Below are 20,024 nucleotides of genomic sequence, written 5' to 3' on the forward strand. Positions count from 1 at the left end.
AGATGAAGTCTGCACTGACTTGGTGGAAGAACAGCATTCTGCTCAAGGAAGGTCTACCACTGGCTGTTCAGACCCCCGACCACCTTCTCTTCTCGGACGCATCGGACACGGGCTGGGGTGCGACACTGGACGGTCGGGAATGCTCGGGCACGTGGAATCCGGATCAAAGAGCACTACACATCAACTGCAAGGAGCTACTGGCAGTTCATCTGGCCTTGAGAAGCTTCAAGTCCCTCCTTCTAGGCAAGGTGGTGGAGGTGAACTCCGACAACACTACACCCTTGGCGTACATCTCCAAGCAAGGAGGGACTCATTCGATGACGTTGTTCGACATCGCAAGGGACCTCCTCACCTGGTCAAGAGATCGAAAGATATCGCTTGTAACGAGGTTCATTCAAGGCGACATGAATGTCATGGCAGACCGCCTCAGCCGGAAGGGTCAGATCATCCCTACAGAATGGACCCTTCACAAGAATGTTTGCAGCAGACTATGGGCCCTGTGGGGTCAGCCCACCATAGATCTGTTCGCTACCTCGATGACCATGTTACTGTCATTAGAACACCTAGTTATATCTGAGTCTTGAAACAATACTAAAATACATTCCACCAAGGTGGACGAGGTACTTCTCACTCTACTGGGTAGATGTAAACAATCACAACAACTGCAGCCTCAGATTCAAGCACATGAAATGTGACTTACTTGTCATGGATTTCTTCATGTATATCTAATGGATTAAGTCCCCAAAATTGTGGTAAGATACGTTAATTTGCTTATAGTATGTATTTTTGTACCTTTTTGATATTATGTTTTATATGTTTTTATTTGTACCTTTGATATAGCCAATGGCATCCTACCAGTTTTGTAGGCATTAGCCTAAAAGTGTTTTCTTTTGTTTTCAGTTATACTCAATTAATGGCTCATGGTTTATATAATAAACTACATAAAGGACCATGGAATGTTATTATACCCAAATTTGAGAATCAACACTGAACGGGGCTAAAATCAATTAATAAATACAGAGCCACGTACTGTTCACAAGAACAAGATAACACAATTGGGTTAAGGATTGATGAACCCAAGAATAGGAGCCGAACCTAACCAAGGAAATGTGGAAAATCTACGAATCAAGACAAAATGGAGCTTAATGAACAAGAGAAACATGAAGATCAACATTTAGGCCAAGATGAAGAGCAAGACTTGCATTCATTGAAACCTAGGCCTAGGCCTATATCACCTAGTATGGGTAAACGAGTGAGATTGCAATCAGAAAAAGGTAAGATGTATAATTTTGATCTTCTGGTTGATGAATTCAAAAAACAAAAGAGATTGTTAGGCAAGATAAATAAGGAAGCAGATTTGGCACTTTCTAAAAATGATTGTAATGTAGGCCTACTACAGGATGTTGCAAATAGGCTTCAAATAGAATTAAAGAATATTGACTTAACTCTCTCCAAAGTGAAAGAATCAGAAATACCAGAGGGTGATATTGTACGGAGTTTAGAGTATAATTACCAGGAAATATGCTTTGAAAGTCACACTAGGTTAACAATATTAAAAGAAAAAATGAAACATGAACAAGAAGATAAAATGTCAAATGTCTCTCTAAAGTCAAAGTCTTCATCTAGTAGGTCACGTCATACAAGTGTAAGTAAATCTTCACGTGTTTCTAGTACTAAGAGAATAGAACTAAGCACAAAACTGGCTAGGTTAGGCACAGAAAGAAAGTACCATGACATAATGGAGAAGGCTAGGGCAGATTTAAAGAAATTAGAAATTGACAAAGAAATTGAAGCCACTAATGCTGAGATATGTGCAGTTAATAAAATTTTAGAGGAAGAAAATGAAACTGATCCACAGTCATGCTTGAGTTTTCCATTAGGTGAAAATAACCAACCCAACGAAGGTCTCTTGCACAGATATCTTGAGGATAGTAGAGTTGTAAATTATTCATTGTCAGGTTCCAGTGTACAAAAGTCCCTTTCCTTTGCTGGAGGTTTAGAGAGTATAGACAACGATTTAGACAAAAGGAAGGCAGAAATAAAGGCAATGACTGATCTAAATCCAAATGCTCAGGTGTTTAGATTTCCAACGGATTTCATACAACCAGGGAAACCAAGGCTAGACCATAATTATAATTACCAGCCCATAGGACACTCACAGCCACCAAGTAAACTTAGGCTAGGCCAAGAAACAAACCTGAACTCAGATTTCAAAATACCAAATGAGCCTAGGCTAGGTTGTAGTACTATAGATGAGGCATCCCATGAGGTAGTAGGTGAACCTAGGCTAATAGTAGATCCCAAAAATGCCGTCACTTGCAATACACAACCTGATGTTAATAGACCAAGGCTACAAGCTCATGATCCCCTGACAGATTTTCATGAACAACCTAACATTATCAATAATGATAACGTACAGTCCAGTCAAGTTTATCAATGGGATATTTTAAAAGGTTTTGCTGATCTTCAAAATCAAAACTTAGAGAAACTAGCTAACTTGTTTGCTGCAAGGCAATGTAAAGACAATTTACCCGCTAAAGAACCAGAGGTATTTTCTGGAGATTTGCTGAAGTACCCTCAATGGAAAGCATCATTTATTACATTAATTGAATATAAAACAGATGATGCTGCTGAAAGATTGTACTACTTAGGTAAATATACGGATGGTCAAGCTAAAACTGCCATTGATAATCTTATTTCTTTTGGGACCCAAGAGGCTTACGACAAAGCTTGGAAGATACTTCATGATAGATTTGGAAATAAATTTATTGTTGCTGATGCCTTTAGAAGCAAGCTTGAAGGTTGGCCTAAGATTACAATTAATGATGGTCCAGGTTTGAGGAAATTTTCTGATTTCTTAGAACACTGTAAAACAGCCATGGGAATCATAAAGTACTTAGCAATTCTTAACGATCCTAAAGAAAACAAACTTATGTTACAGAAGTTGCCTGTCCAAATTGCAGAGAGATGGAATTGTATAGTAACTAAAAGAATCACAATTGATGAAGAGGAATATCCATCTTTTGAAGAGTTTACAAGGTTCATAAGTGATGAAGCCAATAAGGCATGTAATCCAACATCATCTTACAGTGCACTTAATAGGAGAGATACAGTATTTACACCTAAAGAAAAACAACCACAAAGTAAGGTTGCAAAGCGTACATCATTTGCTACTAAATTTAATGAAGTTAATAATGTTACAAATGCTGCATCTGATGAAAATAAATCTAAAAATGAAAAACAAACCGAGAGTAAAATGAATGTAGGATTTACATGCTATTACTGTAGACAAAACCATGATATGGAAAAATGCCCAGAGTTCTTAAAACTTGATCTTGCTCAAAGAAACCAATATTTGACAGATAAAAAGATGTGTAGGGGTTGTTTCAAGATTGGTCATTATTCAAGGTATTGTAAAAGACCAAGGAAATGTATTAAATGCAAGAGATGGCACCCAACAATTCTCCACGATGAAAACTTGAATAAAAAACCAAGTTCTGGTGATACCCAACAAGAACAGGCTGTAGCTGTAGCTAATAGAATTAATGTTAACAGATATTTTTCAGCTGATGTTCACTCAATGATTGTACCTGTTTGGTTAAGCCATAGGAATACAAATAATAAGGTCATGGTATATGCAGTATTGGATGATCAGTCAGATGCTTGTTTTATCAAAGAAAGTGTCCTAAGATATATGAATGTCAATGGCCAAAATTCTGTCATCAAGATAGCGACTATGCTGGGTGAAGAGGCTATAAAAAGTACTAAAGTATTTGGTTTATCAGTGAAGGGCATAAATGAAAATAGTACTGTAAATTTACCATGTGTCTACTCTAGAAAAACTATTCCTGCAAGAAGAGCACAAATCCCTAAAAAATGTTCAGCTTTAAGATGGCCTCATCTTAAGAAAATTGCTGGAAGGCTAGTAGAGTATAATCCTGACATTGAGATAGGTCTATTGATAGGTATAAACTGTATAAAAGCTGTCAAACCTTTAGAAATCATTCCTGGGTCTGGAAATGAGCCCTATGGTCAGAGAACAGCTCTTGGATGGGGAATTATTGGTAATGTAAATGTCAATGAGAATAATTTAGAAAGGGATGTTGTTGTTAATAGAACTGTAGTTGAAGAAATTGAAATAAATTCCATGATATCAAATAACATTTTTACAGTACCAACCAAAGTAAAAGAAGTGTATGAGCCTCATCATGTCAGAGAGATGTTTGAATCTGATTTCATAAGTAATGTTAGTGACGATGAGGTAGCTTTGTCAGTAGAAGAAAGACAGTTTATTGAAATTGTTAGTAATGGTATTAAGATTATTGATGGTAAACAGTTTAAAGTTCCATTGCCACTCAAAGGAGGTGGTATTCAGTTTCCAGATAATAAGTTAGTAGTCCAGAAAAGACTATCCAACTTAAAACAAAAGCTTCAGAAGAATGTAAGCATGAAAAATGATTACATAAATTTCATGAAGAATATGATTGATAAGGGTTATGCTGAAAGGGTTCCTTTGAATGAAACATGCCTAACTAATGGAAAGGTTTGGTTTGTGCCACATCATGGGGTTTACCATCCCAGAAAGACTGACAAAATCAGAGTAGTATTCGATTGCTCTTTTATGTATAAAAATATAAGTTTGAATGATTGTTTACTTCAGGGACCAGATTTGTCAAATAGTCTAGCTGGTATTTTGTGTAGATTTAGAAATCATTCTGTTGCATTTACTTGTGATGTAGAAGCAATGTATCACCAAGTTTTAGTAAATGAAGAACACAGGAATCTTTTACGATTTCTGTGGTTTGATAACCATGATTTAGATGGCGACATTGTTCAATATAGGATGACTGTTCATCTATTTGGTGCTAGAAGCTCTCCATCTGTTGCAAACTATGCTTTGAAAGCTGCTGCTGATAGATTTAAGGATAAAACTACTGAAAAGGCAGCAGAGTTCATTAAAGAAGACTTTTATGTGGATGATGGCTTAAAGTCTGTAGCCACAGTGGAGGAAGCCATAAACTTAGCCAAAGACAGTCAGATGATATGTAAAAGGGGTGGTTTCCATTTGCACAAATTTGTTGCCAATAATGCTGAAGTTTTAAAGGCTATGTGTCCTGATGAAGTTGCTCAATCAGTTAAGAATCTTGATTTAACGAAAGATAAATTGCCAGTGGAACGAACATTAGGTATGGAATGGTGTACTGAAACAGATACATTTAATTTTAATGTCAAACCCATTCAAAGGCCTAGTACTAGAAGGAATGTTTTATCCATAGTTAGCTCTATTTTTGATCCTCTAGGCATGATATCACCATTCATTCTTACAGGTAAGAAAGTTTTGCAAACCCTATGTAAACAAGACCTTGGCTGGGATGATCCTATTCCTGAAACTGTTATTACTGAATGGGAAAACTGGTTAAGTCAATTACCCAAATTGAAAGATATTAAAGTTGAGAGATGTTATAAACCAGCCAACATGAATGTCATAGACTATGAATTGCATCATTTTTCTGATGCTAGTGAGAAGGGTTATGGTCAATGCTCATACTTAAGAATGACAGATGCAAATGGACAAGTACATACTAGGTTAGTTATGGCTAAATCAAGAGTGTCTCCCTTGAAAACTTTTACAATACCTAGGTTAGAACTCACTGCTGCATTAGCATCAGTGAAAGTGAGTTATTTCTTAAAAAAGGAGTTGAAGGTCAATATTAGTAAAGAAGTATTTTGGGTAGATAGTACAATTGTTCTTGGATACATAGCTAATCAATGTAAACAGTTTAAGGTTTTTGTTGCAAACAGAGTTGCGCAAATCAGAAATCACACCTTGCCTGAACAATGGAGATATGTTTCCTCAAGTGATAATCCTGCTGATTTATGTTCAAGAGGCATGTCTGTTCATGATCTGACTAGTAACTATATGTGGTGGCATGGACCTGAATTCTTAAAACATGATAATACTGATAATGAAACTTTATGTTCATTTGAAGTTACAGATGAAGATCCAGAATTAAAGAAAGTGTCACTGGCAATTAACACTGATGATAATAATTATGCTACCATACTTACCAGACTTAATTACTTCTCAGATTGGACACGTGCCAGAAGGTCATTAGCTTTATGTAATAGGTTTATTGATAAATTGAAACAGAAGTCATTATATACTGAGTATGTTCATGTGTCTGTAGAAGAGCTAATCAAGGCAGAAATTACCATTATAAAATTAGTCCAAAGAGAAGCTTTTCAATATGAATATCAGTTGTTAAGTATAAGCAATAACAAATTTGATAAATGTTTAAGGAAATCTAGCAATTTGTACAAGCTTGATCCATTTATTGGTAGTGATGGCTTAATAAGAGTGGGTGGTAGATTAAACAGAAGTAATTTTGATGTCCATGTAAAATATCCTGTGATTTTGCCAAAGAATAGTCATATTACTGAATTGATAATCTGTCACTATCATAATAAAGTACACCATCAAGGTAGAAATTTAACTTTAAATGAAATTAGATCTAGTGGTTACTGGATTATAAGTGGATCATCCTTAGTAGCAAAACATATATCAAAATGTGTAACTTGTAGAAAAATTAGACATGATACTCTTACACAGAAGATGGCTGATTTACCAAAGGATAGGGTAGAAATGTCTTCTCCATTCACTTACAGTGCAGTTGATTATTTTGGTCCATTTATGATTAAGGAAGGTAGAAAAGAGCTCAAAAGGTATGGTGTATTATTTACATGTATGTCAACTAGGGCAATACACATTGAAACTGCCCATTCTCTCAGTACAGACTCTTTCTTAAATGCTTATAGGAGATTTGTTTGTAGAAGAGGCCATTGCGCACAATTGCGTTCAGATCAAGGTAGCAACTTTATTGGTGCAAGACAAGAGTTTGCAAAGTGCCTCCGAGAAATGAAGGTTGAAAATATTAAAAATGAATTATTAAAGGACCAATGTGATTTTATAACATTTAAAATGAACCCACCTCATGCAAGTCATATGGGTGGTGTTTGGGAGAGACAAATAAGATCTGTTAGAAATATTTTGAATGTATTGCTATCTAACAATAGTAAAATTTTAGACGATGAATCTTTGAGAACATTCATGACTGAGGCAGAAAATATTGTAAACGGGCGACCATTATCCACAGATAACTTGAATGATCCTTTAAATGTAGAACCTTTGACACCTAATCATTTTCTGACATTGAAGTCTAAGGTAGTCTTACCTCCTCCAGGTAATTTTGTAAAAGAGGACATGTTTTCAAAGAAAAAATGGAGGCGTGTACAATGTCTTCTTAATCAGTTGTGGAAAAGGTGGCAAAGAGAATACTTACAATCGTTACAAATACGCCAAAAGTGGTTAAAGCCTCAAAGGAATGTAGAAATTGATGATATAGTTTTAATCAAAGACTATAATCTACCTCGCAACAAGTGGATGTTAGGCCGGGTATTAGAAACAAACGCAGATGAAGCTGGCCATGTTAGAAAAATTAAATTGTTAGTAGCAGATGCTTTTCTTGATGAAAATGGTAAACGCCACAAGACAGCTACAATTCTAGAAAGGCCTATTCATTCAGTTGTAATGTTATTAGAAAATACAACAGGGAAGTCCCCATCAGGGAGCATTTAAGTCATTATGTACTGTATATTTTTATTTAGTATGGAATGGACTAACCTGTATATTAAGATTTTATTGTTTGTAAAGAATCTCATATTCATTCCCCAATAGTATAGTTATTGTTTAAATTGTTATCACAATTTAGGGGAGCCATTGTTACTGTCATTAGAACACCTAGTTATATCTGAGTCTTGAAACAATACTAAAATACATTCCACCAAGGTGGACGAGGTACTTCTCACTCTACTGGGTAGATGTAAACAATCACAACAACTGCAGCCTCAGATTCAAGCACATGAAATGTGACTTACTTGTCATGGATTTCTTCATGTATATCTAATGGATTAAGTCCCCAAAATTGTGGTAAGATACGTTAATTTGCTTATAGTATGTATTTTTGTACCTTTTTGATATTATGTTTTATATGTTTTTATTTGTACCTTTGATATAGCCAATGGCATCCTACCAGTTTTGTAGGCATTAGCCTAAAAGTGTTTTCTTTTGTTTTCAGTTATACTCAATTAATGGCTCATGGTTTATATAATAAACTACATAAAGGACCATGGAATGTTATTATACCCAAATTTGAGAATCAACACTGAACGGGGCTAAAATCAATTAATAAATACAGAGCCACGTACTGTTCACAAGAACAGACCAAGAGGCTCCCAAATTATTGCTCACCGATTCCGGACCCAGCAGCAGTTCACGTAGATGCCTTTCTTCTGGATTGGTCCCATCTAGACCTGTATGCGTTCCCCCCGTTCAAGATTGTCAACAAGGTACTGCAGAAGTTCGCCTCTCACGAAGGGACACGGTTGACGTTGGTTGCTCCCCTCTGGCCCGCGAGAGAATGGTTCACCGAGGTACTGCAATGGATGGCTAGTAGACGTTCCCAGGACTCTTCCTCTAAGAGTGGACCTTCTGCGTCAGCCGCACGTAAAGAAGGTACACCCAAGCCTCCACGCTCTTCGTCTGACTGCCTTCAGACTATCGAAAGACTCTCAAGAGCTAGAGGCTTTTCGAAGGAGGCAGCCAGAGCGATAGCCAGAGCATGGAGGACATCCACTCTCAAGGTCTACCAGTCAAAATGGGAAGTCTTCCGAAGCTGGTGCAAGGTGAATTCAGTATCCTCAACCAGTACCTCTGTAACGCAGATAGCTGACTTCCTTTTACACCTAAGGAATGTAAGATCCCTATCAGCTCCTACGATCAAAGGTTACAGAAGCATGTTGGCAGCAGTCTTCCGCCACAGAGGCTTAGATCTTTCCACCAACAAAGATCTACAGGACCTCCTTAAGTCTTTTGAGACCTCAAAGGAGCGTCGGTTAGCCACACCAGGTTGGAACTTAGACGTGGTTTTAAGGTTCCTGATGTCAGCAATGTTCGAACCGCTTCAATCAGCCTCTTTTAAAGATCTCACTTTGAAGACACTTTTCCTCGTTTGCTTAGCAACAGCTAAAAGAGTCAGTGAGATACACGCCTTCAGCAGGAACATAGGTTTTACATCTGAAACGGCTACATGTTCCTTACAGCTTGGTTTTTTAGCTAAAAACGAGCTCCCTTCTCGTCCTTGGCCCAAATCGTTCGAGATTCCAAGCCTGTCCAGTTTGGTTGGAAACGAACAAGAGAGAGTACTATGCCCAGTAAGAGCTCTTAAGTACTATTTAAGACGTACAAAGCCATTACGAGGACAATCAGAAGCTTTATGGTGTTCTATTAAGAAACCTGCTTTACCGATGTCGAAGAACGCAGTCTCTTATTACATCAGACTTTTGATTAGAGAAGCCCATTCTCATCTGAATGAGGAAGACCACGCTTTGCTGAAGGTAAGGACACATGAAGTTAGAGCTGTCGCTACTTCAGTGGCCTTCAAACAAAACAGATCTCTGCAGAGTGTAATGGATGCAACCTATTGGAGAAGCAAGTCAGTGTTCGCATCATTTTACCTTAAAGATGTCCAGTCTCTTTACGAGAACTGCTACACCCTGGGACCATTCGTAGCAGCGAGTGCAGTAGTAGGTGAGGGCTCAACCACTACATTCCCATAATCCCATAACCTTTTTTAATCTTTCTCTTGAAATGCTTTTTATTGTTGTTTTTGGGTTGTACGGAAGGCTAAGAAGCCTTTCGCATCCTGGTTGATTTGGCGGGTGGTCAAATTCTTTCTTGAGAAGCGCCGAGATTAGAGGTTGTGATGAGGTCCTTTAGTATGGGTTGCAGCCCTTCATACTTCAGCACCTAGGAGTCGCTCAGCATCCTAAGAGGATCGCTAGGCTCAGTAAGGAAGACGTACTTAAAAAGGCAGAGTAATTGTTCAAGTCGACTTCCTTACCAGGTACTTATTTATTTTATGTTTGTTATTTTGAATAACTGCTAAAATGAAATACGGGATACTTAGCTTCTTTGTTAACATGTATGCTGGTCTCCACCCACCCCCCTGGGTGTGAATCAGCTACATGATCACCGGGTAAGATTAATATTGAAAAATTTATTTTCCTTAGTAAAATAAATTTTTGAATATACTTACCCGGTGATCATGAATTAAAGGACCCACCCTTCCTCCCCATAGAGACCCAGTGGACTGAGGAGAAAATTGGTTCTTGTTGACAAGAAGTACCTGAGTACCTACTCGACAGATGGCGCTGTTGTTGTACACCCCCACCTGTATAGCGATCGCTGGCGTATCCCGCCCGTAGGTTTTTTCTGTCGGGCAACAGAGTTGCAGCTACATGATCACCGGTTAAGTATATTCAAAAATTTATTTTACTAAGGAAAATAACATATTTATGCAGGTAAAAATATACCAAAATATCACAAATTCTATAGGGAACAAGAATATATATAGATAGGGAAACTTACGCTTCGGATATGTCCACAAAATGGCCGCCAACCACACTGACTCAGACTCCCTAATCTGCCACTTGAAATGTAGGAAGGGTATGTCAATTTCAAGGTGTTATTTACTAATCTAATTCTTGGATATGCATAAAAATTGTATGGTGGGTTGCTGGATAATTGTCGATTATTTTACGACTATAAAATTAAAATTCTGACCCAAAAAAAATTTTTTGAAGGGAAATAAAATCGAAAAAAAAAAATGTAAAACAATATAATATTTTAGCTAAAAAAAATTGATGATCTTCAATCAAAAAAGAAGTAAACAAAATTTTCCGACAAATAAACATCTAGATGAATCATTACTCTGTGATAGTTCCTTAGTACGTAGTAATTTTGAAAGAAATGGGAAAAAACGAAAAAGTGGCAATCACAGGAAAATCGAACACATACCTACTGTATATATACGCCATATCTGGCTAAAAAAAAAAATAGGCATGGGTAGCCAGATCATCTAGAAACACTTTCCAACACTATAAAAATATAAGTTTTGCGACACTACTTGCCAATTCCTTACGGTAACATGACTAAGCAAAAGAATGCAAAACAAATAGAAAAGGGGCACTCGCGGAAAAATGCCCAACATTCTAATATACGGCATCTCAGATAAAAAAAAAGACATGCACGTGTTAGCCCAACCATCAAGGCACACTTTCTAACACATAAACATGAAAAAAAAATCAATGATATACGGCAATTCCTTACTACGTAGTAAATTTTTACAAATATTGAAAAAAAACAGAAATTGGCAACCGCAGTTAAATACCCAATATACCAATAACTACGTCGTATCTGACAAAAACAAAATCACGCATGGGTAGCCAGATCATCTAGACACACTTTCCAACACTAAAAAAGCAAAAGTTTTACGACACTATTTCGCAATATCTTACGGAAAAATGACTTGGCAAAAAAATGAAAAAAAATGAAAAAGGGGTACTCGCGGTAAAATGCCCGACATTCTAATATACGGCATCTCAGATAAAAAAAAAGACATGCACGTGTTAGCCCAACCATCAAGGCACACTTTCTAACACATAAACATGAAAAAAAAATGAATAATATACGGCAATTCCTTACTATGTAGTAATTTTTACAAATATTGAAAAAAAACAGAAATTGGTAACCGCAGTTAAATACCCAATATACCAATAACTACGTCGTATCTGACAAAAACAAAGTCATGCATGGGTAGCCAGATCATCTAGACACACTTTCCAACACTAAACAAGCAAAAGTTTTCGACACTATTTGGCAATATCTTACGGAAAAATGACTTGGCAAAAAAATGAAAACAAATGAAAAAGGGGCACTCGCGGGAAAATGGTCCTCGTGGTGATGAACGACATTTTAACTAAAAAAAAAATCATGCACATGGTAGCCAAACAATCCACCAAGACTTTCCACAACTGATAACCTATACAAGTTGCACCATTCTACGACAATTTCATAATACGTAATAACTTTGATAATTATGCAAACTACCTTAGAAGGGTAAACTCGGTCGCGCTCGACCCCGACGCGTCTCAGAAATCGGGGAAGGAGTACAGCTACAGCAATGCACATCTGGACACTACTAGAGCGTGTAGTAGTTTTGCGACACTACTTGCCAATTCCTTACGGTAACATGACTAAGCAAAAGAATGCAAAACAAATAGAAAAGGGGCACTCGCGGAAAAATGCCCAACATTCTAATATACGGCATCTCAGATAAAAAAAAAGACATGCACGTGTTAGCCCAACCATCAAGGCACACTTTCTAACACATAAACATGAAAAAAAAATCAATGATATACGGCAATTCCTTACTACGTAGTAAATTTTTACAAATATTGAAAAAAAACAGAAATTGGCAACCGCAGTTAAATACCCAATATACCAATAACTACGTCGTATCTGACAAAAACAAAATCACGCATGGGTAGCCAGATCATCTAGACACACTTTCCAACACTAAAAAAGCAAAAGTTTTACGACACTATTTCGCAATATCTTACGGAAAAATGACTTGGCAAAAAAATGAAAAAAAATGAAAAAGGGTCGATCACCCACAAATTCAGTCACGGGGGTGAGTCACGTGAGAAAAACCTGTTTTTTTTTGACGCTCGGGGTCGCGAACGACCCACCGTACCTATCCAGGGTTAATGTAGGGAATTGTTAAAATATAACTCTCTCTCTCTCTCTCTCTCTCTCTCTCTCTCTCTCTCTCTCTCTCTCTCTCTCTCTCTCTCTCTCTCTCTCTCTCTCGTAATATGTGTATTATTAAAGTGTTTTGACAATCGGGAGATTTTTATTAATTATTCGTTTTCATCCACATTAATATTGTCTTTTTTTACTGAACATTTTACCAAAGTTAAAAAAATTCTGGGTTTTGATTCTTAGTCAACTTTTTCTGTGTCAAAATGATAGTTTGTGTCAATGTAGTTCTGATGTAAGTTTTTGTATTTGTATCGAGTTAAACATCTTCGTTTTCTACTAGTATTTAGGTGGATTCCCTGTATAAACTGTATTTCTTGTATAGTTAGCTATGTCAAATATAATAATAATTAGGTTAGTTTAGATACAAGACGACTAACTGCTATTTTTTAGGTAATTTTGTATGATATAGGAAATTAGTAAGTTATATTAACACGAACTTGCTAATACATTTATTATTATTATTACCTAGTAAAGTCTGGATGATTGGTAGTTTAACTTCAGAGATTCCAAGCTGAGGTACTGCCTGAAGATGGCTCAAACTCTATATATATCTGGTCTCTCTAGTTCTCATGGGCCTTGTATTCTACCTCTGGCTAACCCAGTATTCTCAATAGATTAATAAGGTAGAGACTACTAGACAAAATTGCCCAGCAGACAGACCTTCCAAAAAGTGCATCTTAATTTCGCAGGGAGGCAATGTCTACATGGAATATCACATCACGTTTACTGGTGAGTTTTCATCACAGACAAAACTTCTATGTAAATAGTCTTCAAAATATTGTAATTTTGAAATAATTGATGGGTTACTTATTTTTATTATCATTTTCGAAATTTGATTCAATTTAAGGTTTGGCAAAACACAGGCTCTTTCTTTTTAAAAATCCACAATACTTACCATCTCTGCAACCCCATTCGGTTATGACCATGTCCGGTTCATTTGTTTGAAACGCCATTTCACTAGTAGACATGTATATACTAAATTTGATTTTCCTTACATGAATTAATATATATAAATAGATAGAAAAGAATTTGTTCTTCAAAAGGGAGCCTCTGCCGTTTATGGGGACAGCCATTTGACCGGCCGAAAATCGAGGTTAAAAAGTCCGAAATCGGCTCTTTTTTACGGGAATGATTTGTTAAATAATGTAGATTGACGGGACAGTATTAAATTGTAAAACCGAATGTTTCTTGAAATCGAGTAAAAAAAAGTCCGAAATCGGCTCTTTTTACGGGAATGATTACATGACGTGTCCTTAAAAACTACAAACTTAACGAAGGGGTAAATATGTAGATTGACGGGACAGTATTAAATTGTAAAACCGAAGGTTTCTTAGACTGGGATGACACGGGCTCTATCTATCGGGAAAGTTGGAAACTAAGTAGGAAAATCTGCTCTTTTTCGCGGGAATGATCACGGAATGAAATATTAAATTCACTGGTTTTGTAAATGCTTGTCCCAACAATCTACATACTAGGAACCCTCTGGTCATGGATGTCGGAAATGTGCGAGAAAAATGGACAACTAACCCAAAATTCCCCTCCTAACCTGACCTACAAGCCATGTCCTTACCTTCATCGTGAACTAAACGGGGGGGCTAACGCCCCCCTGCGACCCCCCAAACACTGTTGCTAACATACAAACCCCACAAACCAAACCTAACCAATCCTAGTAGTTCCCAGGTCACTACCCCTACCCGGGGGCAAGCCCCCGGACCCCCTTCGTAAGTCTCTCTCCTACAGAAAAGAAGTTCCATGTCCTTACCTTCATCGTGAACTAAACGGGGGGGCTGACGCCCCCCTGCGACCCCCCAAACACTGTTGCTAACATACAAACCCCACAAACCAAACCTAACCAATCCTAGTAGTTCCCAGGTCACTACCCCTACCCGGGGGCAAGCCCCCGGACCCCCTTCGTAAGTCTCTCTCCTACAGAAAAGAAGCTTTGGGCAGCACTCAAAATTATATCTTATCCACATGATCATATTATAGGTTACTCAGGCTTACCTTAAATTTCGTAGTCGCTAAAACCACATCAGGGCCACATCACCTGTTTTACACTTTTTACATGTACCTCTAAAATCCCTTAAGAGGCCTTCTCGAAATAATGAAAGAATTCGGGGGTAATACGAGTGAAATCACGTAGATGTATATATCTGAGGGTCTTAATTGCATCAATCTGATCAATACGGGAGATAAACTCGAAAATATCACTCACAGAGAAACTATACGGAACAGGTCTATCCATCACGGCGGTTAGACTTGGAAAGGGTCGGCTGTAGGTCAATCTCGGGTCATGGGGGGATTAAAAATTTGAAATCACGCGGCCCACGAAAGGGTTAGTTCGGTTGCTTTGTTTGACACTGGCTTTATCTGACGAAATATCTTAACTAGATGCTGGATAACCTAACCTTTGTTTGTATATAAAACAAAATAGTATTCGGCATAATTTTGGGACGATTTCGAAAGAAATAACCATCTTAACAAGAGATTAAAATGAAAATTGTTGAAATTAGCGAAAACATACGTACGAACATCGAAAACTGTTCATGCTTGCGCGACCTGCTGATATGCGAATCGAGCGCCGCCAAACGGGTGTTATTATAATCAGGCAGGAAACAATGACTGCGGGAAATTTTACGACCGAGTAAGTTGGCCGTGGCTTCAGCGTACGACGCATTGTAACGGCCTTTTTCTAACATAACATTTCATGATAAATATCCCAGCAGTATCAAATGTCACTAAACATGACGTGTCCTTAAAAACTACATCCTTAACTAAGGGGTAAATATGTAGATTGACGGGACAGTATTAAATTGTAAAACCGAACGTTTCTTAGACTGGGATGACACGGGCTCTGTCTATCGGGAAAGTTGGAAACTATGCAGGAGCTACCCGTGACTTGCGTACGGACCATGCTGAACTTAGAAAATATTGCCGTGGTAAAGGTAAATTGTGTTATTAGTCAAAACGATAAATTAACATCATATTATGGTATGTTAGAAAATTGTAAAGAACATCAACCCCATAATGAAATACGATTTGGCTAGTAATAAGAAAGATATCCCTGTCCCCATAAACGGCAGACACCCCTTCAAAAGTTTTAATAACTTTTTCACATATAAAATTGAGACTAATTATTCAACATTAAAGTTCCATGCAAGTGCCTAATTATGTCAGTTTTATTATAGTTACGGACGGGATAAGCTTTCGTACTAAAAAAAATGCTTTTTCCAATAGAAAAAATCACTTAATTCACCACACACACACTCACACACACACACACACACACACACATATATATATATATATATATATATATATATATATATATATATATATATATATATATATATATATATATATATATATATATAAGGGGGACCTCTAGTGGAACCCCGGTTTTGGGTAAACAGAGTATAATAGTAAAACAAACCTATTCTTTTCTAAATATTATTTTCTAGGACGTATAATAAAGCCATGAAAAAACTGCACAAATTATCTATATTGTATACTACTGGTATATTTTTCATAAACCCCGCCCTCCTATGTTTTGACCAATAGGATTACTCGTTTTCTTATAAGCCCTCCTCTTTTTCACCAGCGACATTCGAGTATTTGACCTTTCTGATACTATATGTATGTACCTGTTGTTGCAATACCCTTGTGTACAAATTTCATTTTACTCACGACATTCAAGTATACTACTAGACTTGACGCTCAGAATACCACGTGTATATTTCTCATTTTATCAAGTTTAAAGTCGTTTCCTCCTTTATTAAAGCATTTTAATGTATTCCCATTAGAATATTTATATCTTTCATCTTATTAATTGTTAGTCATTTCTGTTTATATTCTGTAATTGCCGTATTACATACAGTTTTCACATAGCAAATACTTGCTCTGAAGGAGTTTACCCTTCAAGTTTACTTTATACAGATGCCGTACTGTTACGCTGACCATTAACAGATCACGTACCTGTACGTATGGAAACTTATATAGGTAGGTTATACTTCCCCCTTCCTTTGTTATCACTTGAAGCGCTTCGCTACAGTCCTTTCCAAACCCTTTTAATGTGTGTCACCAAGTGTAGCTGAAAAGTTTCTAATAGCACAATGGCATACCACAATTATTACAGCGCCTAAGTGTCGTTCTTGGTTATCTTACAGGGAATAGAAGCACCTTTGACAGCCCGATCAGAAAGTCATTTAATTGTTTTTATTGAATTTTAGTGTCTGTGATTTTTAGATTTACAAAAATATGTTGAATAATTGCAAAGAAATAAGAACCAATTAGGGGGGGCGTGCATAGCTCAGCATGTACCGCTTCCCGGTACATACTTAGCTTGGTGTTTTTATTTTTCCATGAGCGAAGCAAGTACACGGTAAAGCAAGAACTACTGTATTAGATTTTTTAAAAAAGAATACAGGTATAGAGAACCATGACTTACGAATGTCAACTTTGTGTGACACCGGGAGCTTTGTAGAGCATACCCCTCGCTTGTACATTGGTTATATGCCAAATACAAATTGAAATCGTTCCCTATTTATGTACAAACGATCCGAGGGGGAAGTCGTTGTTAAAAGACATTATTGTAAGTGATGCGACGAGCTGAGTTATGGTAAACAAAACGTGGCCATAACAAAAGTGAAAGGACTTTAATCTAATGCAACTGGAAACTGTCAAGAACAGTGTTGCTGTGTATTGAAGTTAAGTCTGTTACTAGATCTACCTGATTTTGTCCCCCTACACGAGGATATGAACAAACCCGCAAACCTGTGGAGAACGTGAATCCAGCTAAAAGGACTCAAAAGGTCAGTAGTACCCAAATGCTTTACAGTGATTAAAGTGATTCACTGTCAGTAATTCCCAAGTAGGCAACCCCCCCTTAAGTCCACAGTGATTTTCAGGTCACTACCGAACCTAATACACCCACCTAACCTAACCCAGTGGCCCTGTACCCCTACCTAGGCCTACCGGAAGCCCCTGGATACGATGAAATAAATGCTGAGATGATACTGGCCGAAAAGGAAGTGATTCCTAGATTACTTACAAGATGATTTTGTAGAATGTGGCATGAAGAGGTAAATCCTGATGAATGGGAGCTAGGAGGGTTTGCTATTAATTCCGTAAAGGTTTAAGTTCTATTAATAGCACTTGGGGGGGGGGGGATGTTCCAAATTCTGCATAAAAATCACAAGTAAACAAAATCCTAATTTCACCGCCTAGTTACAACAGCAATACCCATCCGTCCCCACCTCAGTATTTGACAGTAGGCTGTTCCTTTTACCTTCTTGCAAGCTCTCGTCGATAGCGAGTCTTATTAATTCCATAATTTTAGTAGATTCTGGTATTCAAAGAAAGTTTATAATATTTTTTTTGTATGTATTGTGTAATTTATCACTATAAGATTTTAAGATATGTGAAAAGTTGCAAGATTATGGAGCGTTCATCCGAAAACAAGCTCCTGCCGTTGACTTCGGCCGGTGTTATTAAATACTTTATAATCTCTTTTCATTAACATTATTTATTAACAAAACATCTGAGGGAGAAACTTAGGTTAGTAACTAAGTTTTGATTAAAGTAATGTCTTTGTGGTATAAACAATACAAATAAATTGTCTTTGCAATACATACAGTATAATTTGATCAGACGAGTGGTTTAAAAACTTAGTTTGTAGGTGAGGTGACTACTCTCGTGAAGTATTGCACGGAAGTTCATCAAGATATATTAATAGGATGATGTAGATAATTAGGAGCAGGAATTAACCTGTACTCCTCAAAAAGTGGCACTAAAAATTAATCTTTACCAAAATAAAAACCCATTGAGAAGACCTAATTACTTTGATATATTTAAATACTAGAGAAAGAAACAAGAATGCAATATATTTCGTATTTCTTATTGAATTTATTTTTTAATGCATATAATAGGTAGTATATTTTATATATTTTTTTTTCATATAATACGGTTGTTTTTACTTAAAAGGTTGATGTGCAATCAGGGAGAATCTTCGCACCAAGAAAATGTTGTGCAGGACAAAGAACTGAGAATTAGAACCATCTCTCTCTCTCTCTCTCTCTCTCTCTCTCTCTCTCTCTCTCTCTCTCTCTCTCTCTCTCTCTGACATAAGACTTAAGACCAGAGGCCAAGCAAGAGCATGGGCCTATGCAACTTTATCCCTGTCCTTAAGGTTCAAAGGTTACTCATGAATGGCAGAGTTAAGAGACCGTAAGAATACCTTTGCTGAAGGACAATGCCCTTGAGACTTACCATATATGCATAACCCCCTCTCCACCCATAGTAGCACAAGGCTGGACAATCTAACAAGCAAGCATAGAAGAGTTTTACAAGCAAGAGGCCGTGCCTTGCATAAGGCAAGGCAATCTCAGCTCAGTTCCTAGACAGAGGATTTCCCTGCCAGTGCTAGTACCTGCTTACCCGGCACAGGGGACAACAAGTTACCACTCCCCGCTTACCCGGCATAGGGGACACAAGTCTCCCGTCTGTGCCTGCCGGCACATTGGACTTGCTTGCTTGTTTATTAGATTGGCATAGTGGTAGGATATCTTGAAATGATTGCCTTTCTTCTATTTAAGGCAGGGTCTAGCAGGGTAAGGTCCGGTTCTTCTTGAAGGTTTTTGGCGGTATCCAAGTCCTTGGGAGTGATAATTAAATCACCCTTTCGGTTTGGTCTAGCTGAGAGTTTAATGCCAGGTTTTGCAGCCATGGCAGTAACTGCTGCATAGGATGTGGAGTTGCTGGAGAGCCTGAACTTGGGGAGAGGTGTCTTGAGTTCTTGCGGGGAAGGTGGGGAGCTGGCAACAATGACAGTGGCCTCCTGTAGAAGGTCTTGAAGGCAGGTAACACAGTTGCAGTCCAAGGTGTGTGCCCCCTGAGGCTCAACCTCCATGGCAGTGGAGGTCGCAGGTGCTGGGGAATGAGTGCGGGCTGCAACAGGTGCTGTCTGTGAAGGTGGAGAAGGGACAGACAATGGCGAGGCCAGGTTCTCAGTCCTTGGTGTCCTTAGAGGCGATGATGAGGGTTCAATGGAAGCTGTTGAAGATTGAACAGGGCTCTTCTTCCGTTTGGGAGGGGGAGTAGTCTCCTCCAAAGCAGCTGGGTCGGGTTGATAGTAGTTACGGATGCAAGAAGATGTGAACTCGCAAGAATTGCAATTACATCTAATGTTGTGACTGTAAACTTCGATGTCTTCAACCTTAAAGGGAGAGGGACTCCAGGGTGTTTATTCCGGCCTTTGTTCCAAGTGTGGTGTTAGTGACATGTGTTATGTTCAAGATGGAAAATC

At 37.8% G+C, this 20,024-nt stretch overlaps 1 protein-coding gene across 1 annotated transcript; it reads left to right on the forward strand.

Annotated features, from left to right (window-relative positions):
- The first annotated feature begins 639 nt into the window (after nucleotides 1-639).
- On the forward strand, nucleotides 640-8,274 carry LOC137633901 (uncharacterized). The gene is made up of 3 exons (XM_068366141.1): nucleotides 640-752; nucleotides 901-7,987; nucleotides 8,136-8,274. Exon 2 carries the CDS (start codon nucleotides 1,136-1,138, stop codon nucleotides 7,634-7,636), a length of 6,501 nt encoding a protein of 2,166 aa, XP_068222242.1. The 5' UTR covers nucleotides 640-752; nucleotides 901-1,135; the 3' UTR covers nucleotides 7,637-7,987; nucleotides 8,136-8,274.
- Nucleotides 8,275-20,024: the final 11,750 nt, after the last annotated feature.

Source organism: Palaemon carinicauda, chromosome 43 (assembly GCF_036898095.1).
Source record: "Palaemon carinicauda isolate YSFRI2023 chromosome 43, ASM3689809v2, whole genome shotgun sequence".
NCBI lineage: Eukaryota > Metazoa > Arthropoda > Malacostraca > Decapoda > Palaemonidae > Palaemon > Palaemon carinicauda.